General features: G+C 36.9%; 2 protein-coding genes across 2 annotated transcripts in view; both read left to right on the top strand.

The window, feature by feature from the left end:
- Positions 1–5,236: 5,236 nt before the first annotated feature.
- Positions 5,237–11,522, top strand: LOC133999031 (keratin, type I cytoskeletal 13-like). Its single transcript, XM_062438143.1, has 7 exons — positions 5,237–5,611; positions 7,857–7,939; positions 8,029–8,185; positions 8,263–8,424; positions 8,970–9,095; positions 9,954–10,174; positions 11,423–11,522. Exons 1-7 carry the CDS (start codon positions 5,237–5,239, stop codon positions 11,520–11,522), a joined length of 1,224 nt encoding a protein of 407 aa, XP_062294127.1.
- A 6,526-nt stretch (positions 11,523–18,048) lies between these two features.
- LOC133999200 (T-cell ecto-ADP-ribosyltransferase 1-like) overlaps positions 18,049–27,439 on the top strand; it is a 12,137-nt gene continuing 2,746 nt past the window's right edge. The window contains exons 1-3 of the mRNA XM_062438388.1: positions 18,049–18,120; positions 18,381–18,515; positions 20,237–20,912. Of these exons, the coding sequence (XP_062294372.1) occupies positions 18,049–18,120; positions 18,381–18,515; positions 20,237–20,912 (883 nt within the window). The remainder of the gene's footprint in view (positions 18,121–18,380; positions 18,516–20,236; positions 20,913–27,439) is intronic.

Below are 27,439 nucleotides of genomic sequence, written 5' to 3'. Positions count from 1 at the left end.
ATAGACTCAATACACTTTTTCTTTTTTCTTTATGAATGTATTTATATCAGGGACCATGTACAAAAAAAACACCATTAATCTCAAAACAAACAAAAAAAAACTCATCAGATCATTCCTGTATCAGTGGTGGAAAGTAACTAAGTACATTAACTATAATACAGTACTGTAGTACAGTTTGAGGTACTTGTACTTTACTGCAGTACAGTTTGAGGTACTTGTACTGTACTGTAGTACAGTTTGAGGTACTTGTACTGTACTGTAGTACAGTTTGAAGTACTTGTACTTTATTGTAGTACAGTTTGAGGTACTTGTACTTTACTGTAGTATTTCCATGTGATGCTATGAGATGAGAAAACACAGTTATTCCAAGCATGAGGGCGTTGGCATTTTTAGCTGATACAACAGTATGGTAGATATTGAATGTGTGGTTTGTGATGTCTGCAGCACAGAGTAATAATAATCATTTCACTGTGGCATCAAATGAGGTATTTAGCATGGTACATCAGTTACATGAATGAACGTCATACTAACAAATAACCACAAGGGTTCAGTCAGGGCATGAGCATTAGTAATATATATATGTAGGATTGGCTTCAACCATAGACTGTATATAAGAAATGGACGTAACATCCGTGATGTCACCCATTGGTTTGTGGACTGCTGCTCGGAGGCCTATAGTATCGGATCTGAGCAGCGCCATCTTGAAAATTTCAGGTGCATGCTGGGAAAAATAAAAACATTGATTCTACTTATATGGGCATCAGGAGGAGCATGAGGCACCCTCCTGAACCTGTGAACCAATCAACCTGTCAATCACCACGTAGCCACGCCCTAATGCATACCCTGCTTTATCGTCACATATAAAATCAGGGAGGCCAAAATGTCCCAAATGAACATCATACTGCATTGAAGAAGGCTTTAAACTAGCGATTGAGACCATAAACACATTTTGAAAACGTTTACTGAGGTTAGAAATCAAGTGAGAAGTTGGTGAATTCTCCATTGACTTGTATAGAGACGGAAGTCCTTTTGACACCAAAACGGTCGCCCCCTGGTGGCCTTTTGATAGAATGCAGTTTTAAGTAACTTCCGCGTTGGCCTCATTTCAGAGGACCAGAACTCCCCACCTGCCTACAACAGGTGGAAAGTCACATGACCTCGTGAGCTAAGCTAACAGCCTGCTAATAACACACAGGTGTATAAACACTGCCGTATTATAGCGCCATGAAGTTATAACGTCAGGTATTCCTTATGATACTTACATTGTCACCGACACACACTGTTGTAACAAAGGACATTAATAATAAACTGGAAAGTGTGTCACTGCATGCACACACCTCCGAGGCAGAGTGGGAGGAGTTGACTAATGCCGATGGTACTACAGAAATATTGTACTTTCTACTCCACTACATTTATTTAACAGCTTTAGTTACTTTTCAGATGCAGATTTGACACAATGGATAATATAACAAGCTTTATAAATACAACACATTGTTAAAGATGAAACCAGTGGTTTCCAGCCGGAGAGTCCAGTCTGATGTGAACAGTTCACATTCCTGCAGCCTTGTCTCTTAGAAATGTGGTTTATTTATGACTAAACAGCAAATATGTTTAACAGGAAACATGATGCTGCCTGGATTGGGTTTTCTTTCAACAGGAAATGTTCACAATAATTCTGTCTGATACGTTATCTGATCCTGTAGCATCATAAAACTGGTTTATGGTTGTTTTTGACTCTGGAAGCGATAATAATCTTCATATAAAAGTCACATTAATAATTAGCTTCACGAGAGAAAATATGTGAACAAACAAGACTGTCAGTAATCAAACTGAGAATGACGGGGGGATGTGATGTAAAAAGGTAAAAGAAGTACAAACAATGTCTTTTAAGCTTTTCTAGAGGTTTATTGATCAACTGCAAACAAAGGAACAAAGAAACACGGCTCCTGCTCAGGGTAAAGGTGTGTGCTGGTCCTTTACCTGCTGCTGTGTTTCCTCATTCTCACAAAACAAGGAAATAATAAAACTAACTGTCAGAAGAAAATATGATCACACACTAAACGCCACAACCTCTCAGTAATGTTAGGAGGTTGAACCCAGTTCATCATTGATCTGATTGATTGGTTTTTCTTTCTGTCAATCAAATTTCACCAAAAAGACCCTGAAGGACTTCTCTGGTTCGGTCTTTAATGAGCTCTAAAAATCTAAGCTAAATGTTTGTGTAAAGAAAAGAATGAATAAAATAAATCTAAATAAGGGTCAGATATAAATAAGGTTTGTCACACCATTTAAATAAACTAAATTAAGTATGTATGTCAATTTATCAGTAATGTTTTTTATGTATGTGTGTGTGTGTGTGTGTGTGTGTGTGTGTGTGTGTGTGTGTGTGTGTGTGTAAATGTAAGATAAAACAAACAGGAGAGAGAGTGAATGCTCAGATCTGTTTATAAAGGAGCATTCACACCAATTCAGATGCTGATCATCTCTCCTGAGGAGCCACGTCCCAAACAACCAACAGGAAACTAGGTCAGAGGTCATGAGGTAAGATGATCCATAAATCAGTAAAACTAGTTTTAAAAGCAGCATCAGGTTTGTCAAAATGTACATTTAGTATTTTTGTTGGTTTTATATCATTTGAAATGACATTTGCACCATTTTTTTTTAACAATATCTTCATTGTTTTTTTCAGAGAACAATTCTAGAGCTGAATGAAAGGACAATGTACAAAGATATATCAGATAGGTACCAGATCAGCCCATCCCTCCCTCCCTCCCTCCCTCCCTCTCCCCCCCCCCCCCCCCCCCCCCCCCCCCCCCCCCACCCCCCTACAGGTCCGACCATACAAAAAAATAACATAAAACAAGGCTGTTGCAGAGAGGCATTAAATAACAACGGTACAGCACTTTAGTTGAGACACTGGGATAAGAAGAACGAGGTAGAAAAGAAAAGAAAAACATTTAAAAAATAAAGCTAGAAACAGCACCAGTTGTTGAATAAGCATGTTTAACAATCACATGATATTGGAGTTTAATACTTGTTTAAATATAAAAGGATTACTGTGTTGTGAGACTCTGTGTCCACAATTTGCACCATTTTTTACCAAAAGTAAGAAAATGTCAAATGGTGTAACCACAAAAGAATGATACATATTACATATTTTATCACCTACAGTGTATTTAAGTGGACTTATACTAATAATGACTTCAAATGTTTCCTGGTCTCCATGGTAACCAGAGTAAATGTAATATTTAGAACAATTGTATTCCATTAGCTTTATTTAATATAAAGTTATAATGTAAGATCATGCCAAACTAGTTGATATGGTGTTTTATTGACTATTTACTGTTTTTAAGCAAGTTGAATTATTTTGTACAAAGTTTTTTATGGTTACACCACTTAGACATTTTTGCCATAATCCTCTAATATATTCTCTCTAAATGGATTAAAAGCAGAAATTTAATTGAAAATAAATTTAAATGTATGTTCACATTTTAACCCTTTAAATTTAAACTAAACCACATGGACACAAAAAACCTCATTGATCCTGATACTGATTGCGACACACACAAGAGAGCCCTGAATGTTATAAGATAAATGTTAAATGAATAAATAAAATAAGACATTTTGTGATTTTCTTAAATGCTCAGGAATGTGTTCAGAGTTTGGATTCATTACGTCAGTGTTTCTATAATCTGACTCAATGTAGGTCAAACCTGATGAATCCATCTGTAGTATTAATGATAATGAGACATATCTGCTTTATGTTATTAATTCAAAACTCAGAAATTGAGTTCCAGTTCTCCTCAAATCATCTGAAAAAGTTATTCTTGTTTATTTATTTATTTATTCTTTCTACATACCTAAAACTTGTTTATTCTTTAAACATGTTAAGCAGTGAATCCAGTTCGACCTGTTTCAGACTCCTGGTGTCGGGTGTTTCTCTTTGTTCTGTTGTTTGTGTGCATGTTTGGTTGAGAGGTTGTGAAGTGTTCTCAGCTTTTTATTGGTTGTAAATAACTGAAGTCAGACAGGTGAGTGATGCTTGATTTATGGTTTGTGTTTGACCTTTTTTCAGTTTCAACTAAAAACACCTTCAGAGGTCCAATAAAAACATTTTGAAGCTGCTGTTTTACTCAAAAACATCAATTCAACTTATGACTGTGACATCAAATCAATCAATCAATCAATCAATCAATCAATCAATCATTTAAAGATCACTATGGTCGTTGCAAGTCGGAAATCTTGTCAAATGTCGATGGGTCTCTCTTTCTTTTTTTTCTTTTTTTTTTAATTTCCATGTACTCTTGGTCCCAAGGGGAGGCATATGGGATTATGTTCTCTGACATTCTGTATGTCTGTTTATGTTTGATTGTTTATATAACTGAAAACCTGTTAAATAAAGTATATAAAAAAAAAACAATCAATCAATCAATCAATCAATCAGACTTTATTTGTAAAACACTTTTCATACATAGTAATATGTCAAAAAGTGCTTTACATAGGAAAACAAAACAAGACAAGAAATAAATAATGACTCAAAAAAATAACAATAAAGCAATTAAATAATAAAAAATGTAATAAAATGTAAAGATTAAGAATACCCAAATAAAATAAAATATAAACAATTAATGAAATATAATAAAGAAATAATAAAATAGTCAATGTAAAATAAAATGGGTAAAACCGGAAATGTGAGGAGGGTTATTAAAAGGAAAACAAATAAAATGAAATAATAAAACAACTAAAGAGGAAATGTGATGAAATACAGACGTCTTGTACAAATAAATTAAAAAGATGACGTCAGCGAATCTGAGAGTTAAAAGTTTGATCTTTGAGTCACGAGCCAGATAAAGTTTGTGATAGTTTCATGTTTGATTATTTAAATTTTTGTGTAAAAACATCACGAGTTACAATGCAAAGCTCTGGTGTGTGAGGACTGACAGAACCGGTCCTTCAGGTGAGTCTGTCAAGGAAGCGGCCCCCGGCAGTTCAGGGGCCCCGGACGTCTCCTGATGGGCAGGGACTCACCCAACCAGCCGGACTCACACTCAGCTATTTGCTCTCGGGCTCTCGGGCCCCCGGGCGTCCAGACCTGACAGACCAGCTGCTTCATCTCAGGCATAAAAGCAGCAGAGGCCCCAGCAGCTCTTCAGTCTCCACTCAGAGAACCACCAACCAACCTGCAACCATGACCTCCTCCTCCAGCCGCAGCAGCTACATGAGGAGCTCCACCTTGATGGGGCCCACCACCTCCTCCTCCTCCTCCTCCTCCTCCCGCAGGGTGAGCGGCATGGGAGGCGGCAGCGTGTACGGAGGAGCCGGAGGATCCGGAGTCCGCGTCTCCAGGGCCTCCTCCAGCTACTCCTCCGCCGGCAGCTACAACTTCGACCTGGGCAATGCGGTCAACAACGTGGACATCTCCGTCAGTGAGAAGGCCACCATGCAGAACCTGAACGACCGTCTGGCCACCTACCTTGACACGGTTCGCACCCTTGAGAGTGCCAACACCGACCTGGAGCTGAAGATCAGACAGTTCCTGGAGATGAGAACCAAACCTGAACTCCACGACTGCACCGCCTTCAACATCCGAATCAAAGAACTGCAGGGACAGGTGAGCGTTATTTCTTAATGAGACACCGTTACCCTCAATTCAGATTAAAGATCCTTTAATTTTTTAAAGGTGATCAATTCATAGATATGTTAAAATAGTTATAAAAGCAGCATCAGGTTTGTTAAAATGTACATTTAGTATTTTTGTTGGTTTTAACCATAGACTGTATATAAAATGGATGTAACATCCGTGATGTCACCCATTGGTTTGTGGACTGCTGCTCGGAGGCCAATAGTATCGGATCTGAGCTGCGCCATCTTGAAAATTTCAGGTGCATGCAGGGAAAAATAAAAACATGGATTCTACTTATATGGGCATCAGGAGGAGCATGAGGCGCCCTCCTGAACCTGTGAACCAATCAACCTGTCAATCACCACGTAGCCACGCCCTAATGCATACCCTGCTTTATCGTCACATATAAAATCAGGGAGGCCAAAATGTCCCAAATGAACATCATACTGCATTGAAGAAGGCTTTAAACTAGCGATTGAGACCATAAACACATTTTGAAAACGTTTACTGAGGTTAGAAATCAAGTGAGAAGTTGGTGAAGTCCATTGACTTGTATAGAGACGGAAGTCCTTTTGACACCAAAACGGTCGCCCCCTGGTGGCCTTTTGATAGAATGCAGTTTTTAGTTACTTCCGCGTTGGCCTCATTTCAGAGGACCAGAACTCCCCGCCTGATTTTATATCATTTGAAATGACATTTGCACCATTTTTTTTTACCAAAAGTAAGACTGAATGCTCCTGAAAATGTCAAATGGTGTAACCACAAAAGAATGATAAATATTACATATTTTATCACCTACAGTGTATTTAAGTTATTTCATTTTAAAACATCTAATGAAAAGACATTTTTGGAGTATTTTTACATTCACATTTTAAAACATGTAGTCAATATTGAGCAGGAAGTATCCTAAAAACTATATTTTTTTTAAATAATTTTTTAAAAAATAATGTAAAACTTGCTAAAAAACAAACAAACCACAGTGTTGCATCGAAAAAGTGGATTATATTTATTCCACATTTTAGTTCACATTTATATTCCTGAATATAATCAGATTTTTATGAAAACATTCTGGTTACACCAGTAGACCCACATATTGGGGGTTTGACTGTGATGCTTTTTAGACAAAAGAGTTCATACTGTCAGCACATCATGAATATAATATGTTATAATGTCTTTAATGTGTTAAACGCTAAGGCACAGGCTGGTTCCTCATGTTTGAGTTTCTCCTTAAAAAACAAGTTCATCCTGTTTTCAAATTATTCTGCTGCAGAGACTGAGAGAGAGTCTCCTGTCGAGGAAACAATATTTAAAATAAAAAATCTTAAAAACTAGTTGAGATAATCTGAACTGCATGCGAAGATGTTCAACATTTAAAACTTTAAAAATGAATCTGTTCTTATTAAAAGCACAAACAGGTGAACATGTTTAAAGATGATTCATTATTTAGCTCTTTTCTCTGCTGTGAAGATTCAGTATCAATATTTACTGTGAAGATTTCTTTGCATGTTTCAAAACAAGCAGGGAAACAAAAACCTGTCTGTCACCTGGAGGCGTTATATCAGTCTGATGCAACCTGAAACAATGCAGCCGTCGTTCAGCTGTCAGACTGTCTGATATCTTTGTTTTTTCTATATATATTAATAAATGCTTTTAAACAACTTAAAACAAGCTAAAAAAAAAAATGTAATTTAGTTTTTAAGTTTAAAAATTAGTTTTTAAGGTTTATAACAGGTTTTTTTACAGTTTGGTTTTATTTATTTTTATGTGTTTTAGTTTTGTTTTTGTTGTTTGTTTTTTTTTGCATTTTTGCATTTATGTTTTTGCAACTTTACATTTAAAAAAAATAAAGTTTCAAAGTGAAGTTTAAACTTTTAAAGCAACAGTGTGTAAGGTTTAGTGACATTCCTCTCATTTTGGACTGGAAGCCACAGTGACTCACTGTCGCCTCTCGAGGTACAAAGTGGTATTACAACACAGGACAGGCGGGGCTTCAGTAGATCTCTGCAACATAATATATAGACATCCATTATTATTTCTCCATATTCTGATGATAATTTTAGTTAATTTTACAAATATAACAAATTGGACTTCACATTTCTATTTTTGTTTGTTTTTTGTGACAACAGAGTCTGACTGTTTCACAAATTTATGAAGATAAACGAGATCCAGCAAATGAAAGTTTTAATTAAAACTGCCATTACTGACACAGTTTTCCCTTCTTTAATCCGCTCAGATCAACTTTGCTTCTCGTGGAAACGCCTCCCTCATCTTGGCCATCGACAACGCCAAGCTCGCCACCGATGACTTCAGAGTCAAGTGAGTGAAAATCTGTTCTTCATCTTCATGTGGAACGATCAGAACTGCAGCAAACAGACTAAAGTCGGAACATTCTGGTGTGTTTTCAGGTACGACAACGAGCTGGCCATGCGGCAGGCGGTGGAGGCCGACATCGGCGGGCTGAAGACAGTCCTGAACGACCTCATGCTGTCCAGAACTGACCTGGAGATGCAGGTGGAGGGTCTGAGAGAAGAGCTCATCCAGCTGAAGAGGAACCATGAGGAGGTAAGACTGATGACAGCCTGAAAAATAAAACTATTTTTTTGTACAAAAACAGAAGTTTAACTGGTGTCGTCTTGTAGGACCTGCTGGCTCTGCGAGCTCAGATGAGCGGCCAGGTGAACGTGGAGGTGGACGCCGCTCCTCAGGAGGATCTGTCCACCGTCATGGCGGGAATCAGAGAACACTATGAGACCGTCGCCAACAAGAACCGCAAAGACCTGGAGACCTGGTTCCAGGCCAAGGTGAGTTTTATAAATCTTGTAATGTCAAAATTTCATTTTGTGCAGTTTTTTTTATCATTGCAAAGAAACAAAGTACAAGAAATTAGCAAGTTATAAGAAGACAAAACGTATAAAATGACGATAAAAACAAAATCAAATAAACCAAAGTAGAACAGAAATTTAAAACATCACAAAAAAAATAGAATAAAAATCTATAAAAAATTCTTAATCTAAAGCCAGGTTAATTCAAATGTCTTTCATCATCACATTTCATCATCATCATTTTGTTATGGAAACATTTCTGAGTGACTAATTGACTGATTTAATGCAGCTCTAAATGAGAATATAAAACATGTTCTGACTTTGTGTTTGCAGCTGATTTTCTGTTTAATTCAGTTCAATTCAGAGTTTTTTTTACCACCATCTAGTGGCTGTCAGAGGAAGTGCAGGCGGGAACTGCACTGCTCTACTGACTGAAGTCACAACTCAGCGTTTCTCTTCTGGCTGATACTCTGATATTTAACCAATAACAGTAATAATAATAATCAATACTTGTGACTCCACAGTCGGCCGAGCTGAACAAGGAGGTGGCGATGAGCACCACGACTCTGCAGACGACCAAATCTGAGATCGGAGAGATCCGACGAACTGTCCAGACTCTGGAGATCAAACTGCAGGCTCAGATCAGCAAGGTAAGAAAACACCAAACACACATTTATATTATTTATTATTTAAACTTTCTGACACACAGAGACTTTAAAAACATATTTTTTTGGCTGCATTTCATCCTTTTTATCACCAAGTTAAGTGACTGCATATATTTACTGTTTTTTTAGTCTTATTGACCATTTATGACACTTTACACATGCAAACATTCACCCATTCAGCACCGCTCATACATGAGATGCAGCTCAGAGTTGTTGTTTTTTTTTTTACATTTGAAGCAATAAAACAAGAACAAGTACAGCAAGTTAAAATCAACAGAAGAGGTTAAAAAAAATGGAGATGAAAGTTAAAAAAGGAAAGTAAGTAAAAACAACTTTGAAACACAGATTAACTGAAAGCTTTGCAGTAAAAGTTTGTTTGAACCCTTACATACTGTTTATTATTCAGGCTTTTTGTCAGTTTCCCCTCTTAATTAGTCTCTGTACATCATTTTGTCATTTTATGTATCAGCTGAACTAAAACATTTTTAGAAAGTTGTAAAATATTTCCATTTTTTTTTTGTATATCGTGAAGATAAGTCATCAAAGTTTAGATTTTAATGTGTTTTTTCTTCTCTCAAATGTAAAAAAAAAGATAAAATTAGATCCTGAACCGTATGTAAAGGTTAAATTTGATTCATTCATCATCATTCAATTTTTGAGTGTTTTAAATTAAACTTCTACATAATTCTTCCATGCAGCTTTAAAAAGTCTTAATTTGAGCTCATTGACATGTTGAATCAGAGCATGTGTAACTGCTTCATTTTAAAATCTCACATATCTGAAATATTTCGACTGACCTGCTGAACAAACCCCCCCCCCCCCTCCCTCCATCTCCACCAACAGAAAGGAGCTTCGGAGGCGACTCTGTCGGAGACCAAGAGCCGCTACTCCGCCATGATGGCCGGCTACCAGAGGCAGGTGCTGGCTCTGGAGGAACAGCTGGCCAACCTCAGGTCTGACCTGGGGAACCAGAAGGTCCTGTTCGCAGAGCTGCTGGACATCAAGACCCGACTGGAGATGGAGATCGCTGAGTACCGGAGGCTGCTGGACGGAGAGAGCGAGAGGTAGATTTAGGAAACACATTATTATTAATATAAGACCAGACTGATTCTTTAAGTTTAGCTTCATGGTGACACAAATTCTCTTCATTATTATTTCCTCTTAACCTTTGTGTCGTCCTCCCGGGTCAAATTGACCCCGTCTGTTTTGACTGTTCCTTCTTTCCTCCCTTCCTCCCTTCCTTCCTTCCTTCCTTCCTTCCTTCCTTCCTTCCTTCCTTCCTTCCTTCCTTCCTTCCTTCCTTCCTTCCTTCCTTCCTTCCTTCCTTCCTTCCTCCTTCTCTCTTTCTTTCCTTCCTCTCTCTTTCCTCCCTTCCTTCTTTCCTTCCTCCATCCCCCTGTCTTCCTACCTACCTTTCCTTCTTTTTCTCTGTCCTTCTTTCCTTCCTTCCTCCCTTCCTCTTTTCCTTTCTCCCTCCTTCCCTCCTTCCTGCTTTCCTCCCTCCCTCCTTCCTTCCTTCCTTCCTTCTTTCCTCCATCCTTCATTCCTTCCTCCCTTCCTTCCTCCCTCCCTCCCTCCTTCCTTCTTTCCTCCCTCCTTTCCTTCCTTCTTTCTTCCTCCCTTCCTTCCTTTCTTCCTCCCTCCCTCATTTCCTTTCCTCCCTTCCTTACTTCTTCCTTCCTTCCTTCCTTCCTTCCTTCCTTGACTTGAGGACAACAGGAGGATCATATCAGGATCTGCAGATTTGAAATATATATAAAAAATATATAAAATGTTATAAAACATTTTTTAAAAGTCTAATCAGACAGGCTGTAACATGGAAATATAGATTAGACTTAGTTTGAGTTTAATGACCAAAATAAACTAAATACACATGTAGAAAAAACGTAAATAATCATATGTCCTTTATCTCTATTAGAAACAGTGACAAACCAAAAAGGGAGCAGTCTTACTTTTGGTTAAATAAATTGTACCTTTAAACAAACCTGATGCTGCTTTTAAAACTATTTTTTAAAGATATTTTTGAATTGCCAACCCTTATTTGTCAGATCCATATACTCACATATTTCCTTATATACTCATGGTTATATATCCTCAAAAAGTATCAAGGTTCTTATACATAAAGCAGGTTCATATATATAATAATATTTATGCCTCCGTTTTATATTTGTTAATCATCTTCTATTTAAATATTCTTAAAGTCCATGTAGTGTGTTATCAGTTTAAGTATATTCCACAACTCATACTGACTCATTTAAACTTGGAACATAAAAAAACTGACTTGAATCACTAAAACTTTTTTTTCTTTTTAGCAAAATGTCCACGACAACCACCACCAAAACCACGCGGGTGGTCACCATCGTGCAGGAAGTGGACTCGTCTGGAAACGTGATTAGCAGCAGCAGCAACTAGACGCAGAGACATCAGACTGAGCCGATCCTCAACCTGGAGTCTGTCTCAGCTGCTTCAATAAAAAACAAACAAATCTGACTCTTCTGCTTGTTGTCTGTTTAACTTTTTACATTTTTATTAATTTATTATTCAGAGTTCATTTGAGGAAAGGAAGGGTGGGTTCTGTCACCACTTCACCTATTTCCAAAGTTCATAGCATAGAATAGAATAAAATAGACTTTGTCATTGCACAAAAGTACAATGAAATTTGCTGCGCTGTGCCTCAATCAAGCAGGGAGCTCCGGTCCTCTGAAATGATGCCAACGGGGAAGTAACTTAAAACTGCATTCTATCAAAAGGCCACCAGGGGGCGACCGTTTTGGTGTCAAAAGGACTTCCGTCTCTATACAAGTCAATGGAGAATTCACCAACTTCTCACTTGATTTCTAACCTCAGTAAACGTTTTCAAAATGTGTTTATGGTCTCAATCGCTAGTTTAAAGCCTTCTTCAATGCAGTATGATGTTCATTTGGGACATTTTGGCCTCCCTGATTTTATATGTGACGATAAAGCATGGTATCCATTAGGGCGTGGCTACGTCGTGATTGACAGGTTGATTGGTTCACAGGTTCAGGAGGGCGCCTCATGCTCCTCCTGATGCCCATATAAGTAGAATCCATGTTTTTATTTTTCCCAGCATGCACCTGAAATGTTCAAGATGGCGCTGCTCAGATCCGATACTATTGGCCTCCGAGCAGCAGTCCACAAACCAATGGGTGACGTCACAGATGTTACGTCCATTTTATATACAGTCTATGGCCTCAATATAAAAAATAGACAGTAATAAACACACAAGTTGTCCCATTATTGCACTTTGAGTTAGGTTGTAATAAAATGAGTCTCAGTACAGCGGAGAAGGTAAAAGTCAAAGCTCCAGCAAAGCTCGTAGTATAAAAGAACTTTATCAATAGACCAACATGTTTCATCAGGGTCATAAAACTCATTACAAACAGTATTTAAATAAGGAGTTTAAAAAGCAGAAACTATATAATAAGGTCAAATAAAAGTACAAAAAAAGGACAAATTATGTGCATCCAGATATGCATCAGCCAGTAGTTTATGTACCAAGGTGGATTGGGAATATGGTCATGTGACTTCAGGCCAATCATTGTCCCAGACAGGCAGGGAGGCGAAGGGGAATATCTAATAAATAACACAGGTGACACCATAGTTGGTCCATGAATTAGAAAAACAAAACCTAAAATCTAAACTGTGTCTAATTGATATGTGACCAAGATAAACCATGTGACCTATAACCTGAACAGTTCAACTGAAAAACAAACTGAATTCTTTTAAGGGGAAATATGTTGAAGCACCAGATAGTATTAGTGTTCAGTGTTTTTGGGGAGGAGTCTATCAGCAGGTCACATCTGGACTTGGCAATATTTGCAAAAGTGCTCCAAATCTGTGAGATTGTGAGGGCATCTACAGCACACCGCCCCCTGCAGGTCAACCCAAAGACTTGCAGCTGGATTTAGGTCTGGATCATACGGAAGTGTATTGCATGTTTTTCTGAATTAACAAGATCATTTTAAATAACAGGTGCTCTCAGATGTACTTCTGTGTTTAAGTCATATAAATGATATTGTTATGAGTTTCTCCAATTTGCAGTTGTTCAGATGAAACTTCTCATTCAGATCTGCTGGACACTGCGAAAAATTACTCAGAAAAATAGGAAAACTTATCTCGTTAATTCAGAAAAAACTGAGCTTTTTAATTTTTTCCACTGAATGCAATACGCCTCCATTAACAAACAAACTGTAATTTCCTTCTCTTGTTGATTAGGATGTATGCTTTGAGTCATTGTTGTGCTGAAAGGTGAAATTCCTCTTCATTTTCAGCTTTCTAGGAGACACCTGAAGGTTTAAACTGGTAGCTGTTCATAACTCCTCTCATCTTGACTACATTTATGGCCAAAAAGTTCAACCTTGGTCTCATCAAACCAGAACACATTCCCCCCACATGCTTTCGGGACACTTTATGTATTTATTTGGATGTTTTTCTTTGTATGAAAAGGCTTCCTCTGTCTTGTGACCCGACGGTCCAGACATAGGAAGAATACAGGAGATTAAATTCCTGCAGCTGCTTCAGGGCTGCTGTCGGCCTCTCTTTTCCTCCCCGACTAGTTTTCTTCTCGTCTTTTCATCATTTGTGGAGGGACGTCCAGCTCTTGGTAATGTCACAGTTGTCCTATATGTTCTCCACTGTCTCCACTGTGTTCCATGGTATATCTAATGTACTCTTCTCCTGACTGATACCTTCCAACACTGAGAACTTTGTGGACCATGACTTCTGCTGTAAGATGAAAATCCTACTGGGCCAGCTGAATGTTATTTGGGGTTAATCAGAGTCACCTTGATTGATGGCAGGTGTGTACTGACTAGTGTTTAACATGAGTTTGAATGTGATTGGTTAATGCTGAACAGACACACACACACACACACACACATACACACACACACACACACACACACACACACACACACACACACACACACACACACACACACACACATGTTAAGAAATATGTTAAATGTGCCAAGAGTAAAAAAAATATAGAGGAATGTTAATTAATACATCATAAAAGCCATTTAGAAATCACAAAAACATTTTAAAAATCTAATAAAATCTATAAGTCTCTATAAAAACTGCACACTTCGCAAAGTTATCCCGTGGGTCAGATTGGACTCTGTGTTGGACCAGTTCTGGACTGCGGGCCGTATATTTGACACTGATGATCTAGGCGTACAAGTGGACCCAAACCAGCTAAATGCCCCTTTACAGCACATATTATCATATATGATTCAAAGCACAATAAAAACAGTGTTTAAAAAAGAAAAAGGCTGAGATGTTGCTGGTGTGAATAGAATGAATGTTAAATAAAAAGCAGTTCAGACTCAATAAAGACTTTACAGACATTTGTCTGTCTGTGTCCTCCTAAAAACACCTGACTGCTTGTTAGTTGTTTAAAATAAAAGTGTCTAAATGTAAAAGTACATTAAAACACACTGAATGTGGTTCCATTGTTGTTTCAAGGAGAAATCATCACGTAGGAAACACATTTCCAGCACTGTGAATATGACTTTATATTATAACACCATGTATGTGATGCATCTGTGTGTGTAGGCAACATTATTGTATATTTAATGTACTTCATATTTATTACTTCACCTATATTACATACAACTAGGTCAGGTCATGTTTACACAGCCTCAGCATTACAATGTCTATAATGTATAAAAATGTATATAGATTGATCATTTCTCTTTATGGAGATTAATCCATTAAGTCAATACAGTATGACCACACAGGTGACACAATTACTGCAGTAACCAGGTGTAGCCACCAGGTGTCATGATTCTATTAGACTATATTGCACTATACCAGTGGTCTGCAACCTTTACTGTCAAAAGAGACATTTTTCAAAATGTGTCACTATCGAAACACACAACATATAGTATAATAAAAGGGTTACATTAACTTGTTACATTTTTTGTTCATATTTATCTTATAAATGTCATTTATTGCAATTTTATTAAAAGGTTTTCAGAGGTAAAACAATAACAATTAAAATGTTAACAATATTTTGAATGTCATTTTTAAAATTCATTGGATTTTGAATCCAATTTTTCTTTGTAAAGAGCATAAACTTGATCATACTGATTTCAAATTTCAGGATCCATTAGTTTTAATACACATTAAACCAAACACTACCATAACATCTTAGTTGATAACTCAATGTACTTTATTTTTGACAAAACATCCCATGTTTCGTCATAACTGTCCATTTTTCAGTAGTGACATATCACTATGGCCCATATAGTGCTTTTCTAGTCTTTTGACCACTCAAAGTGCTTTTACACTACATGTCATTCATACACTGTTGCTGCAGCCATTGGGAGCAATTTTTGGGTTCAGTATCTTGCCCAATGAAACATCGACACAGGAGGAGCCGGGAATCAAACTGCTGCCGCCCACTTTATAATAAATAAAACATATAACTGCAGCCAAATAGATTAAAAAGAGTAAACATTCAAAATAAGCTCATTTGTACTTAATTATGACTAAAGTTCATTTCAGTATATAGATATTTGTATATTAAGTATCCTAGTTATATCCTATATGCAGTAACTGACCATAAATGACAGCAAACTGCAGCAGAGGCTAACGTTATCAGCTCCTCTCTCCTCTCTCAGCGGAGGTGGAGCTGAGCACTGACACACACAGACAACATAACTCACTAATTTAACTATGTAATATACATGAAAGATGGATGAGTGACAGCTGATCTGAGCGTCTGCTGAACACACAGCACATGTGATGAATGAGTAAACTGCTGCATCTTTAACCAGCTCAACAAACAGCCAGACTGGGACAGAACCAGGACACACTGTTTATAAAAAGACATCCCATAATGCACAACTTTTTGGTTGTAGTAAATACAGAGTGTTAAATATAAATATTTTTGTTACTATGTGTGTATTATACCTATGAATAGACACGTATATGCTATGTAATATAATGATATAACATCCTGGTAGTGAAGACACACTACAGCAGCACTTTGTTATGGAAATTACAGCAAAGGATAACAGAAGGTAACTGTAGTAAAAGGTGAACCTGACAAATGCAAATGCCTCCAAGTTCCAGGTTATCTTGGTGTTCCCATCTGGTCTGACTGCTCTGAAAGTCTTCTGTAGGATCCAGATGAGGGATATCTGAACATCTGTCCGTTACAGTCAAATCATTCAGTTCCTTAGAAAGCCTTACACGCGCCATCGGGTAGAACAGAAGGCGTCTGTGACTTATCCATCACAGTGAGGATGAGGAGTTAGAAACACAATGGTTTGTTTGTTTGAGCTTTCAGACGAGGAAACTCTCCACATGACATCATCAGGAGTCAATGTTCACACCTGCAGACACACAAAACAAAAACATACTGGATAAGGCTTTATGGATGGATGGATGGATGAAGGGAGTTCAGATGAAGGAGAATAAAGAAATGTTGTTTATATGAAAAGTATGATTTAATGTCTTTCATATTAAAAGGTAAAAGTTAAACATGGATCATAAAATACGACATGAGACGAGTAGAGACTGTTTAATCTACTCATAACAAAGATAACCACACTATAGACTGTGTGTGTGTGTGTGTGTGTGTGTGTGTGTGTGTGTGTGTGTGTGTGTGTGTGTGTGTGTGTGTGTGTGTGTGTGTGTGTGTGTGTGTGTGTGTGTGTGTGTGTGTGCTGCACTGAGTAGGGACGGTTTAATCTACTCATAACAAAGATAACCTGCTGCTCACACACTCCCTGTCAACTGTAAGCTGAACCCACACACACACACACACACACACACACACACACACACACACACACACACACACACACACACACACACACACACACACATATATATATATATAATACACAATACATAATATATAATATATATATTATAAACTTACTATAATAAACCATCTGTCTTCAAAACAGATGAACAGTCTGAGCTGTCTTAAGAAAATGATTTCAACATATCTCAGTTTTTTTCAGATTATTTTGCACAAAAGCTGCTGATAATATATTAATAATAATATTAATATTAATAATATATATATTCATTGTTTTTTCAGAGCATTGTATTCTAGTCAGGGTGAAAAAAAGAACACATCTGAAGCAGCAGAAATATTGGAATTATTTTTCTATCTTTCTTTCAATTTTAATACTTTGCAAAGTTAATGAGCCTGTTGTTTATTAGACTTCCACCTGTGTTCAGCTTTCCTTCAACTTCGTTTAAGGCTAAAAATGTGAAGTGTGTAAAAGCAAGAAAAAAGTCGGCTCACTGCAGCTCCCAATGCAGGAAGCGCCGTTTTGAGCTCAATGCTTTTCTTTTGCTCGACTTTTTTCTTGCTTTTACAGATTTTGTTATTTAGTCCAGCACCTGCTTTCTAACCCCAGATGTGCGTGTCCACTACAAACTTTTTTGAGGGATACAAATGTCCTCATTTATCCTCTGGGCTGTTTAGGCAGAGGACTGAAGTCCAGTTTGAGTCCAGAGTAGATGAACATAACTGATTAAAGGCTGACAGTTGATAGAGATGGAATACATTATGTCAATGAATGTCCTTAAAAGGTCATGAAGACAGACGCGTGTGTGTGTGTGTGTGTGTGTGTGTGTGTGTGTGTGTGTGTGTGTGTGTGTGTGTGTGTGTGTGTGTGTGTGTGTGTGTGTGCAGATTTTGGGTGGCTCCTGTGACAAGGTGTGGCTACTGCAGGTGTGTGTGTGTGTATAAGTAGGTGAACATGAGTCCTGTAGAATCACCTGTCGTCTGACAAACCGTCCGACTCAACGCTTCGCTTACTGCTCAACGTCTTGTCACTGGTGGGTTCATCATCATCATCATCATCATCATCATCATCATCATCATCATCATCACCTTGCCTGTTTAAGCTTGTTGCTGTGTGCGTGTGGACTTTGCAGACCTGCAGAGATGAAGGCTCTCCTGCTGATCTTGGCTCCGGTGTTGCTTCTCCCGTGCTGGATGGCGACTGTAGATGAACAGGTCAGAACATGCTGAATACATTTATATTCATCTCTTCACTTCTTACTTTCTTCTCTCACTGAATTGATTCAGGTTGATTTGTGGCTCAGAACCAGAGAGGGGCATTTTTTTTAACCCTTTCATGCACGAGCTTCTTCCAGCTAAGACTAGTAGCTAAAGTAAAGGCTTATCTTCCCAGAAATGATCTTGAGAAAGTTATTCACACCTTTATTACATCACGCTTAGATTACTGTAACTCTTTGCTTGTTGGTCCCGACCAGTCAGCACTGCGTCGGTTACAGGTTGTCCAGAATGCAGCCGCCCGCCTGCTGACTGGAAAGAAACGGCGTGATCATATCAGTCCCGTCCTTGCATCTTTGCGCTGGCTGCCTGTTCATTTTAGGATCCAGTTCAAGGTTTTATTAATTGTTTTTAAGTGTTTAAATGGTCTGGCACCACCTTATTTATCAGAGCTTGTGCAGCCTCACAGTACGTCCAGAGCACTTAGGTCGGCAAACCAGCTGCTCCTGGCAGTACCTCGGTCCAGACTCTGTGCTCGTGGGGACAGAGCCTCGGTCCAGACTCTGTACCCGTGGGGACAGAGCCTTCTCAGTGGCCCCAAAGCTGTGAACAGCCTACCTATCCAGGTCAGAGCTGCACAGTCCGTTTAGCACTTTAAGACACTGTTGAAAACCCATCTCCTTGGCGTTCAGCCACAGCTATGCGAGAATCCTTGGCTTTTATTTTACTCTTTTACTCTTTACTCTTTTTTAAATTGAGCTCTTATTATTCCTTTACTGTTTTATTTATTATTATATTTGTGTATGATTATATTGTATTTTAATAACTGAACAGCACTTTGGTTCAACTGAGGTTGTTTTTGTGCTTTATAAATAAAGTTTGACTTGACTTGACATGGTGTCCACTACAGTGGACATATGTTTGAAAGTCTTGTTGATGTATTTAAGTTGTAGTAGCATGTCCTAACCACCCAGGTGGTTAACCTCCAAAGTTTTGTCTACACTTCCATCTGAATCCCGTTTTTGGCTCTTTCTCATTTTGAAATATTGCGTTATAAATGTTAAATATTGGAGGGTAGAGGAGATGAACCAATTAGCTCAGGAATATCTCTTAAATCATTTTATTCTTAGAGATGAAACATGTACCAAATGTTTTTTTAACTAAAATGGAAGTTATAGCCTAAATACGCTTATCAAGTTTTTAATAATATATTTCTTGAACATTTTTTTCTATGACTGAAAATACATCTGCACACTCCAGTGGATGTTATGCATTAAGCGTCTGATTTACTAAGATCCCAAATAAAGGGACTAAATTGCACGTTTGGTTAGTGTGGTACTCTGTGAATTAATAATTCATGCATGAAAGGGTTACCTCTGAACACACTGAAGAGCCAATCAATACACAGAGTCATCTGACGTGTCAAAGTATGTTTCAATAAATGTAAAATAAATATATATAGTCTAAATCACAGAATACTGTACAACAACATGCAGTTTAGAGACAGAAAACAGAAGCTGTATGGACAGAGACCTCCAGTCTGCTCTGTGAGTTTTGAATTGAGATGTTATTATATCTGCATGTGGAAAAATATTTGGATAATTTTTCTGCTTGACGTTCAAACCCAGCTCACACACACCTGGTGAAACAGGCTGTGGTCGGGCATGTAGGTGACATCATGATGCTCCCACAGAGGCAGAGCAGCCTTTTACTCCTCTAATAAACCAGAGCAACAGAAAGAGCGACGTGTCTCCATGGAGCAAATAATCTCTTATCAAAGATTTATATTGTTTAAATGAATTCATTTTCCATTGAAAACATAGTTTAGTGTGATGACATCTCTTTGGTAACCTGTCTCACTTCAGAGAATATCAGATATGCTCGTCGGTGTGTTCACAGCGTTAAACAGTTTTATTATTTCACTATAATCCAACATGGATGTGTTATAAAGAGCATACAGGCAGTGTATGACACAGACATGTTCAGCAGCAGCATTTTCCTCATTCAGATTCAGCCTGGATTTACTGCATTATGTCATTTCTATAAGTTGCTTTGAATAAATCATAAGATCTGTGTTGTGTAACATCACCTGTTCTTTTCTTTTTCTGCCCTCCAGCCCAAAACATATCCACTGGACATGGTTCCTGATGCTGTTGATGACACGTACGAAGGCTGCAGAAATGGCGAAATGGAGAAGAAGGTCAACGAGACATACTTACAACAAGAGTTAGGCCTAGACGGAAATTTTAAAAAAGCCTGGACAGATAAAGAAGTTGAAAAATGTTCAAAGAAAAAACCAGATGAAGGGGATGAGGCTCTCACTGTAAATCACATGCACGCTATCTGTGCTTATACATCTCCAATTGTTTATAAAGAATTCAATAAAGCATGCAAGAGCAGTAAGGACTTCAAATTCTACACTTTACATTACTGGCTGACTACTGCCATTCAAATCCTGAATAAGAAACAAACCGAACCCTGTCTAACTACTTATCGTAGAAACGGATCTGAGTCCACCGGCAAAGTTGGCGACATCATTCGGTTTGGTATATTTGCCTCCAGCTCTAAAAACACAGGGCAGAAAGATTACGGTACTAAGACCTGCTTTCAAATCCACACCTGTTTAGGAGCCTACTTGAAGCATTATCCATTCTTTGAAACAAAGGAGGAAGAGGTGCTTATTCCCCCCTATGAACAATTCAAGATAACTACAATTATTGAAGGGGAGGGTAAATTTGAAGCGCTGCCTGACTGTGAGAAGGTCTTTGTTTTGGAAAGTGCTGGAAAAGAGAGTAAGCTAAAGTGCAATGCAGCAAAGTTATGAGAGAGCAGCGTTTTCTCCAACTGATGCAGAACATGTAATAAAACAAGTTTTGTTCTGTAAACCTCAGAAATCAATAAATAAATCTATAAATCATTAAACTGCTGTAGTGAAGTCAATGACCAGCATCACAACTCCATCTATGACTGTGGGCAGGATTTACATTGATGTCTATGTGCAGCACACTGTGTGTCTGTATGGGATCAATACATGAGTGAGATTATAAAAATGTGGATTTTCTGTATTTTCTTGGTTAATAATGAAACACAAACACACACATGAACACTGACTGTCTGCAAAAGTCGTCAGAGCCACATTTACCAACTTCACTGAATCTTGAACACATTTAAAGTTAAAATTAAACTGAATGAACTTAAGTCAATAAATATGGAGCCACTCTGCTGAATAACAGAGTTGGGGGGGTGGTTTTATTACTGTAGAAACGTGTCATTCTTTACTTGTATGAAACTAAAGTGGAACAAAATGAAGGAAACTACAGAAAATTTTAAATATTTTTGTCCTCCTACAGTAAAAGTACTGCAGTATTATGAGCGATGTAGTATGCAGTATTACAGTAAAAGAACTGCAGTATTATAGTGATGTAGTATGCAGTATTACAGTAAAAGTACTGCAGTATTATGAGCGATGTAGTATGCAGTATTACAGTAAAAGAACTGCAGTATTATAGTGATGTAGTATGCAGTATTACAGTAAAAGTACTGCAGTATTATTGTGATGTAGTATGCAGTATTACAGTAAAGTACTGCAGTATTATGAGTGATGTAGTATGCAGTATTACAGTAAAGTACTGCAGTATTATAGTGATGTAGTATGCAGTATTACAGTAAAAGTACTGCAGTATTATAGTGATGTAGTATGCAGTATTACAGTAAAAGTACTGCAGTATTATAGTGATGTAGTATGCAGTATTACAGTAAAGTACTGCAGTATTATAGTGATGTAGTATGCAGTATTACAGTAAAGTACTGCAGTATTATAGTGATGTAGTATGCAGTATTACAGTAAAAGTACTGCAGTATTATAGTGATGTAGTATGCAGTATTACAGTAAAAGTACTGCAGTATTATGAGTGATGTAGTATGCAGTATTACAGTAAAGTACTGCAGTATTATGAGTGATGTAGTATGCAGTATTACAGTAAAAGTACTGCAGTATTATGAGCGATGTAGTATGCAGTATTACAGTAAAAGTACTGCAGTATTATGAGTGATGTAGTACTGCAGTATTACAGTAAAAGTACTGCAGTATTATGAGCGATGTAGTATGCAGTATTACAGTAAAAGTACTGCAGTATTATGAGCGATGTAGTATGCAGTATTACAGTAAAAGTACTGCAGTATTATGAGTGATGTAGTACTGCAGTATTACAGTAAAAGTACTGCAGTATTATGAGCGATGTAGTATGCAGTATTACAGTAAAAGTACTGCAGTATTATAGTGATGTAGTATGCAGTATTACAGTAAAAGTACTGCAGTATTATGAGCGATGTAGTATGCAGTATTACAGTAAAGTACTGCAGTATTATGAGTGATGTAGTATGCAGTATTACAGTAAAAGTACTGCAGTATTATGAGTGATGTAGTATGCAGTATTACAGTAAAAGTACTGCAGTATTATGAGTGATGTAGTATGCAGTATTACAGTAAAAGTACTGCAGTATTATGAGCGATGTAGTATGCAGTATTACAGTAAAAGTACTGCAGTATTATGAGTGATGTAGTACTGCAGTATTACAGTAAAAGTACTGCAGTATTATGAGCGATGTAGTATGCAGTATTACAGTAAAAGTACTGCAGTATTATGAGTGATGTAGTATGCAGTATTACAGTAAAAGTACTGCAGTATTATGAGTGATGTAGTATGCAGTATTACAGTAAAAGTACTGCAGTATTATGAGCGATGTAGTATGCAGTATTACAGTAAAAGTACTGCAGTATTATGAGTGATGTAGTACTGCAGTATTACAGTAAAAGTACTGCAGTATTATGAGCGATGTAGTATGCAGTATTACAGTAAAGTACTGCAGTAATATGAGTGATGTAGTACTGCAGTATTACAGTAAAAATACTGCAGTATTATGAGCGATGTAGTATGCAGTATTACAGTAAAAGTACTGCAGTATTATGAGCGATGTAGTATGCAGTATTACAGTAAAGTACTGCAGTAATATGAGTGATGTAGTATGCAGTATTACAGTAAAAGTACTGCAGTATTATGAGTGATGTAGTACTGCAGTATTACAGTAAAAGTACTGCAGTATTATGAGCGATGTAGTATGCAGTATTACAGTAAAAGTACTGCAGTATTATGAGTGATGTAGTATGCAGTATTACAGTAAAAGTACTGCAGTATTATAGTGATGTAGTATGCAGTATTACAGTAAAAGTACTGCAGTATTATGAGTGATGTAGTACTGCAGTATTACAGTAAAAGTACTGCAGTATTATAGTGATGTAGTATGCAGTATTACAGTAAAAGTACTGCAGTATTATGAGTGATGTAGTACTGCAGTATTACAGTAAAAGTACTGCAGTATTATAGTGATGTAGTATGCAGTATTACAGTAAAAGTACTGCAGTATTATAGTGATGTAGTATGCAGTATTACAGTAAAAGTACTGCAGTATTATGAGCGATGTAGTATGCAGTATTACAGTAAAAGTACTGCAGTATTATGATTGATGTAGTATGCAGTATTACAGTAAATAATGCAGTATTATAGTGATGTAGTATGCAGTATTATAGTAAAAGTACTGCAGTATTATAGTGATGTAGTATGCAGTATTACAGTAAAAGTACTGCAGTATTATGAGCGATGTAGTATGCAGTATTACAGTAAAGTACTGCAGTATTATGAGTGATGTAGTATGCAGTATTACAGTAAAAGTACTGCAGTATTATGAGTGATGTAGTATGCAGTATTACAGTAAAAGTACTGCAGTATTATGAGTGATGTAGTATGCAGTATTACAGTAAAAGTACTGCAGTATTATGAGCGATGTAGTATGCAGTATTACAGTAAAAGTACTGCAGTATTATGAGTGATGTAGTACTGCAGTATTACAGTAAAAGTACTGCAGTATTATAGTGATGTAGTATGCAGTATTACAGTAAAAGTACTGCAGTATTATAGTGATGTAGTATGCAGTATTACAGTAAAAGTACTGCAGTATTATGATTGATGTAGTATGCAGTATTACAGTAAAAGTACTGCAGTATTATGAGTGATGTAGTATGCAGTATTACAGTAAAAGTACTGCAGTATTATGAGTGATGTAGTATGCAGTATTATAGTAAAAGTACTGCAGTATTATGAGTGATGTAGTATGCAGTATTACAGTAAAAGTACTGCAGTATTATGAGTGATGTAGTATGCAGTATTACAGTAAAAGTACTGCAGTATTATGATTGATGTAGTATGCAGTATTACAGTAAAAGTACTGCAGTATTATAGTGATGTAGTATGCAGTATTACAGTAAAAGTACTGCAGTATTATGAGCGATGTAGTATGCAGTATTACAGTAAAAGTACTGCAGTATTATGAGTGATGTAGTACTGCAGTATTACAGTAAAAGTACTGCAGTATTATGAGCGATGTAGTATGCAGTATTACAGTAAAAGTACTGCAGTATTATGAGTGATGTAGTACTGCAGTATTACAGTAAAAGTACTGCAGTATTATAGTGATGTAGTATGCAGTATTACAGTAAAAGTACTGCAGTATTATAGTGATGTAGTATGCAGTATTACAGTAAAAGTACTGCAGTATTATAGTGATGTAGTATGCAGTATTACAGTAAAAGTACTGCAGTATTATAGTGATGTAGTATGCAGTATTACAGTAAAAGTACTGCAGTATTATAGTGATGTAGTATGCAGTATTACAGTAAAAGTACTGCAGTATTATAGTGATGTAGTATGCAGTATTACAGTAAAAGTACTGCAGTATTATAGTGATGTAGTATGCAGTATTACAGTAAAAGTACTGCAGTATTATGAGCGATGTAGTATGCAGTATTACAGTAAAAGTACTGCAGTATTATAGTGATGTAGTATGCAGTATTACAGTAAAAGTACTGCAGTATTATAGTGATGTAGTATGCAGTATTACAGTAAAAGTACTGCAGTATTATGAGTGATGTAGTATGCAGTATTACAGTAAAAGTACTGCAGTATTATAGTGATGTAGTATGCAGTATTACAGTAAAAGTACTGCAGTATTATAGTGATGTAGTATGCAGTATTACAGTAAAAGTACTGCAGTATTATGAGCGATGTAGTATGCAGTATTACAGTAAAAGTACTGCAGTATTATAGTGATGTAGTATGCAGTATTACAGTAAAAGTACTGCAGTATTATGAGTGATGTAGTATGCAGTATTACAGTAAAAGTACTGCAGTATTATAGTGATGTAGTATGCAGTATTACAGTAAAAGTACTGCAGTATTATAGTGATGTAGTATGCAGTATTACAGTAAAAGTACTGCAGTATTATAGTGATGTAGTATGCAGTATTACAGTAAAAGTACTGCAGTATTATGAGTGATGTAGTATGCAGTATTACAGTAAAAGTACTGCAGTATTATAGTGATGTAGTATGCAGTATTACAGTAAAAGTACTGCAGTATTATAGTGATGTAGTATGCAGTATTACAGTAAAAGTACTGCAGTATTATAGTGATGTAGTATGCAGTATTACAGTAAAAGTACTGCAGTATTATGAGTGATGTAGTATGCAGTATTACAGTAAAAGTACTGCAGTATTATAGTGATGTAGTATGCAGTATTACAGTAAAAGTACTGCAGTATTATAGTGATGTAGTATGCAGTATTACAGTAAAAGTACTGCAGTATTATGAGCAATGTAGTATGCAGTATTACAGTAAAAGTACTGCAGTATTATAGTGATGTAGTATGCAGTATTACAGTAAAAGTACTGCAGTATTATGAGTGATGTAGTATGCAGTATTACAGTAAAAGTACTGCAGTATTATAGTGATGTAGTATGCAGTATTACAGTAAAAGTACTGCAGTATTATAGTGATGTAGTATGCAGTATTACAGTAAAAGTACTGCAGTATTATAGTGATGTAGTATGCAGTATTACAGTAAAAGTACTGCAGTATTATGAGCGATGTAGTATGCAGTATTACAGTAAAAGTACTGCAGTATTATAGTGATGTAGTATGCAGTATTACAGTAAAAGTACTGCAGTATTATGAGTGATGTAGTATGCAGTATTACAGTAAAAGTACTGCAGTATTATAGTGATGTAGTATGCAGTATTACAGTAAAAGTACTGCAGTATTATAGTGATGTAGTATGCAGTATTACAGTAAAAGTACTGCAGTATTATAGTGATGTAGTATGCAGTATTACAGTAAAAGTACTGCAGTATTATGAGCTTGATCAGAGAGGTGGTGAAACAGAGTGGCTCTTGTGTGGGTGAATGCTGCCCTCATGTGGCTGAACACAGAAACTGCAGCTCAGTCTGCTCACAGTGTTGAGCTGTGAACCAGACAGACTTCAATCTACCCGGAAGCTGTATCGTGTTCTGATAAAAAAAAATATTCATTTACTTTGTCACATAACAGAACTTGTTGTTAATTGTATTACTTTTCAGTACTTTTTATTCCTGATATTAGTGAAATTCCTCTTTAAGATGTAAGAGCTGGTAAATGAGTCAAATCTTCATCTTCAGTGTTTTTAGTAGCAAAGTCTTTGTGTTACTATGGTTACAGCACAGCTCAACAGGGAAACACTAAGAGGGAATCTGATGCTAAAAACACTGTAAATGTGTCAGCACATCTGAAGGAGAGTGAAGGAAGCTGTGGCGTTTTTTGACCAGCGGCGGTGCTGTAGATACATTTACAAGATGATGATGTTATACACGCCTGTGGCCTGCAGGGGGCGGTAAAACGAGGAGGTTGACACTACAGTGTTTGCAGTGTTGGGCTGAAAATATCTGACATTCACATTCAGGACAGCTGCTGTTCTTCCAGTTTGTCTTATACACTCACCGGCCTCTATATTAGAAACACCTGTGCAATCTAATCCAATACAACAGCTCTGATATAAATTCTACATTCATGAAGTTTATACATTTTCAGTTTTTGTTTGTCAGGAAGGAGATAATTATTCTTTATGTTTATTACTGAGGTCATATAGTGGGTGATGGTGGTGTGTTAGAGTGCATTACATTGGATGGTGTTGCTATTATTTTGTCCACTCCATTAACAAAATATTAGGAACACCAGTCAATATAATTCACCTCAGTACGCCACCACCACTTAGTCAACCACTTATCCTCCTAATGAAGTGGTCTCAGAGCGTATCTGAGTAAAACCTATGAATGAAATGTAATTAAATCTGAATGAAAACTTGTAACTAACATCAGAATATTCTAATAAATATTGTTAGACGTAGATTATGGAAAAGCTGAGGAGTAAAATGATCATAGACTTTAATTTACTTT

Source organism: Scomber scombrus, chromosome 18, assembly GCF_963691925.1.
Source record: "Scomber scombrus chromosome 18, fScoSco1.1, whole genome shotgun sequence".
Classification (NCBI taxonomy): domain Eukaryota; kingdom Metazoa; phylum Chordata; class Actinopteri; order Scombriformes; family Scombridae; genus Scomber; species Scomber scombrus.
Note: the sequence above shows the minus strand (reverse complement) of the source record. Positions and strands in the feature narration are given on the sequence as shown.